Source organism: Sinocyclocheilus anshuiensis, unplaced genomic scaffold (genome assembly GCF_001515605.1).
Source record: "Sinocyclocheilus anshuiensis isolate Anshui unplaced genomic scaffold, SAMN03320099.WGS_v1.1 scaffold404, whole genome shotgun sequence".
Lineage (NCBI taxonomy): Eukaryota > Metazoa > Chordata > Actinopteri > Cypriniformes > Cyprinidae > Sinocyclocheilus > Sinocyclocheilus anshuiensis.
Window position 1 is genome coordinate 425,140 of NW_015554088.1, and position 3,738 is coordinate 428,877.

General features: G+C 38.0%; 1 protein-coding gene across 13 annotated transcripts in view; it reads left to right on the forward strand.

The window, feature by feature from the left end:
• Positions 1 to 3,738, forward strand: part of LOC107669256 (pre-B-cell leukemia transcription factor 3) — a 95,548-nt gene that overhangs the window by 76,742 nt on the left and 15,068 nt on the right. For 7 of the 13 annotated variants that reach the window (XM_016461427.1, XM_016461429.1, XM_016461431.1 and 4 more), the window contains exon 3: positions 2,027 to 2,268. In XM_016461427.1, coding sequence (XP_016316913.1) covers positions 2,027 to 2,268 — 242 coding nt within the window. Of the gene's footprint in view, positions 1 to 2,026; positions 2,275 to 3,738 lie in introns of all 13 variants that reach the window. The other 6 variants (XM_016461426.1, XM_016461432.1, XM_016461430.1 and 3 more) reach the window with 1 other exon arrangement.

Consider the following 3,738-nt stretch of genomic DNA (forward strand, 5'->3'; position numbering starts at 1 on the left):
GTGTGCGTGTGTGTGTGTGTGTGTGTGTGTGTGTGTGTGTGTGTGTGTGTCTGTCAAACACACAGAGAGGCTTAGCTGCTTGCCAGCCTTCCACAGTGCAATAATAAAGTCAGTAATCTCCTCATTTAGGATTCAGCATCTCACAGTATCTTAATGAAGCCTGTAATGAAACTCTCAGAAACTCTCAGAACCCCCAAATCATCCAATAGTTAAACCATCCAAAATACCCAGACCAACCACAGCATACACACACTCGTATGTACCCCCTGATATAACTGAATAATAGTATGTTAATTTCAGCTTGTGTTTAGTCTGGTTTTAAGGCTGTTTTTTTTTCTTTTCTTTTTTTTATGTCTGGCTTTTAAAGCTGATGTGTTGAATGAGAATTAATTGGGATTTACTGAAATATTGCTTACTCTAAAGTGTGCATCCAGTGGATTCCCACAATTCCCATAATTCTGTATAAAAAGGTAAAACAAAATGGCAAAGAACTGTGAACCGGGCAGCTCTAGATACCAAAAAAACACTGTTCCTCATGGTTAACGACAATTACTACTACTAGGAAAGTATAAATCAGTATGTGTCCCAATAACAAACACAGAAGGCCGCTGCCAAAGACAAAGTGCGTTTTCTTAGACGGGCATCATTACAAATGCATGTTAAGATTAAAATGTTTGATTAAAATCTTTCACAAAAAGAACTTTTTTCTGCTTCATTATTCTCCTATATGAATGGAATTCATTATGCAAACACAGAGAGAGAGAAACAGAGAGAGGCAAGCATGATGAGGAAGTTTGTAATCAATCTTAATGGCTCTTTACTGCTCCAAGGTTCATTATGAATATCAGGCAAACACAATGAGCTATCTTTCACCCTCATATCGATTGCTATGCAAATTTACATACATTTCAAGCAGCCTTGCCTCTGCAGAGAGCAGAACCGGATTGTATAATAAAACAGTTTGTTAACAACAAAACATAACGACACTTGTGAGAACACTTTCTGCTCATTATTACTCCGTACTTGTGGTTTTGGAACAGCAAGCGAGCGCGTTCAGACACGTGTACACGTGCGCCTTTCTGTTTAGCATCGCCTCAGTGTGGAGAGGTGCCATCACGCCGTTGAGTGCGTGTCAGTCGGTGAGTGTCCCTGTCATGTATGGCTGTGAGTACACACACCGTGTGTGCAGTGTGCTGTGAAAATTCGAGAAGGCAGCAGTGCAAAACAGAGGAAAAACAAATTCGTACCTACGGGCCTTTTCGGCTCTCTCTCAATACCCCCAGCGCCCTGATCCGTCTCACTTTAACTCAGGCATAGAGATGTGCCAGAGTGGACGACATATTTTTACTCTAATACAATCTGGAGTTATTTTCGTTTTGACAGATAGTGGCATTTGCTGCCAGACAGAGGCTTGATTGCAGAGCTCACTACCCGTGTGATAGTGTGCCTATGATTAACGCCTATATGAAACGCAATCATTCGTCAATAATTACTTCACTCTTTCATCGTTCACGGCTCATGAGGGCAGCAGATGTGCTCAAGCGAGGCAGTATACGTCTTTGTTTTTGTTTTGTTTTGTTTTTTCAAAAACACCAATAACTTGCTGGAAACTTGTTGCATTATGTCTGGTTTCGACACAGTGTAGTATCCATTGCATTTCTGTATGAAAATGTAGAGTTAATAAAGTTTTTGTAAGGGTTTAGTACTGTAAGTGAGCACGTTCTTAAAGAGAAGACAAAAAAACAAACATCATTTGTCATCATTTACTCGTTTCAAACCTGTATGGCTTTTATACTTCAGTAAAACAAAACAATATATTTTGAAAAATTAGGATAATTTTTTTTTCTTTGGGCCCAAGTGACTTTAACTGACTTTAAAAGAGTTGAAACATTCTTCAAAATATAGTCTTTTGTGTTCCACAGTTCAAAAGAGTCATACGTCTAATACAATAAATTGATTCAAAACTGTTTAAGAATATAAAAAGCCTCGTCATGTCACTGACCAATCGCTTCTTGTTGTTTATCAGGTCTAAGTATCCGCGGGGCTCAGGAGGAGGACTCGCCCGATCCACAGCTGATGCGTCTTGACAACATGCTTCTGGCAGAGGGCGTGTCAGGACCGGAGAAGGGCGGAGGATCGGCGGCGGCGGCAGCGGCAGCAGCAGCAACTGGCAGTCCCACTGACAACTCCATCGAGCACTCTGACTACAGGGCCAAACTCTCCCAGATCAGACAGATCTACCATACCGAGCTGGAGAAATATGAGCAGGTGAATGTCAGTATTCAATACAGTACAGGAAGGCTTTACCAGCTTATATATATATATATGTGTGTGTGTGTGTGTGTGTGTTAAATATAAACATATGTATATATTATGCAAATAATACATTTCTTTCTACAGTTTGAAAATCCTTTCTAAAGGTTTTATTTTTATTTTTTTTTTACGTTTTTCAGAAACATCCCATTTTGATGTCAGCATTAAATTAAATTTACAAAAGTGATTGTTTATACATAAAAAGCATACCAAATGCAAGCAAAGTGTCTACTTTAATGTTTCAGTTGTGGAAATAAAATGACAAAATATGGGTGAAATAATGTTCCATCGTCATTCAGTGTAACAGATATATTTATGTAAAAATAGTTTGAAGAATAGTGGCAAAAAATCATAAAGATTTAAAATTATAATTAATCAGTTTTGGGGGGTTGCACTGTGATCCTCAAATAGAGTCTTTTAATATGTCATCTAATGATTCTTGTTCTAAATATTCCTGACACGATTTTTTGGTATACAAACTATTGTTACACTGAATAACATTTTATTGTGTGCCATTTTATTGTGTTTATCATTGGAAACATGTATGATAGTCATTTTTTGCTCAGAAAAAGTAAAATTAATCAAGACACATTCTAACGTACAGAAAAAAAAAATGCCGTATTAAACTTCTGTTGTTTTTCAAAATCTGATGACCATCCTATAACCGATGGCGTCACTGCAGTTTTTGTATGGTAAATTGTGACCTTTTCTTTCTTGCATCTATTGAACCATATTTTTGCCTTTACATTTGTATTTGTGTTGATTCTGACAAGAACACTCAAGTTGATTTTAATGACAAAAGCAAATTATGTAGCATTTCATTTATGCAGAACCAAATCCTTTTCCAACCTTGTAATCACTGAAATTGCATATCTAGTTATGTTATGAAGCCCAACCAGATTGTACTCTACAGAGCCAAGAATACTGCAAAAGAACTTTGTATCTGCATTCACATATTTGCATTGATCCTATGAGTGTGAATAATCCCAGCTTGCTGTTCTGAATAGATGTTTTTCACTGAAGCTTCATGACAGGTTTAAAGGGAGACCTGGAGGCCTTCATCTGAACTGAAGGTGTCAGAGGTCTAAACCTGAGCAAGCATTTTGAGTTTTACAGTCATGTCTATCATGATTACGACTGAGAGCAGATGTGATTTATTGTGGTATTCAGGCATTAGGACATCTTAAACTTACCTGACCCCTGAACAGCGGTAGTCTAGACGTCCTCTTATAAATATTGAGCAGATGCTTTTAGTGACAGTGTGGAGAGCAGCCTCTGATTGCATAGTGCATTTGAGAGTGTCGCTATGCAGGACTTGCTGCTTCATTGAGGTCATGTATTGATTCTTTAATGGAGCTGACATTCAGTTTTGATTCAGCGCTTTAGTTATTTTCCTCATAATCAAGGACGAGTTGAACCAGGGCC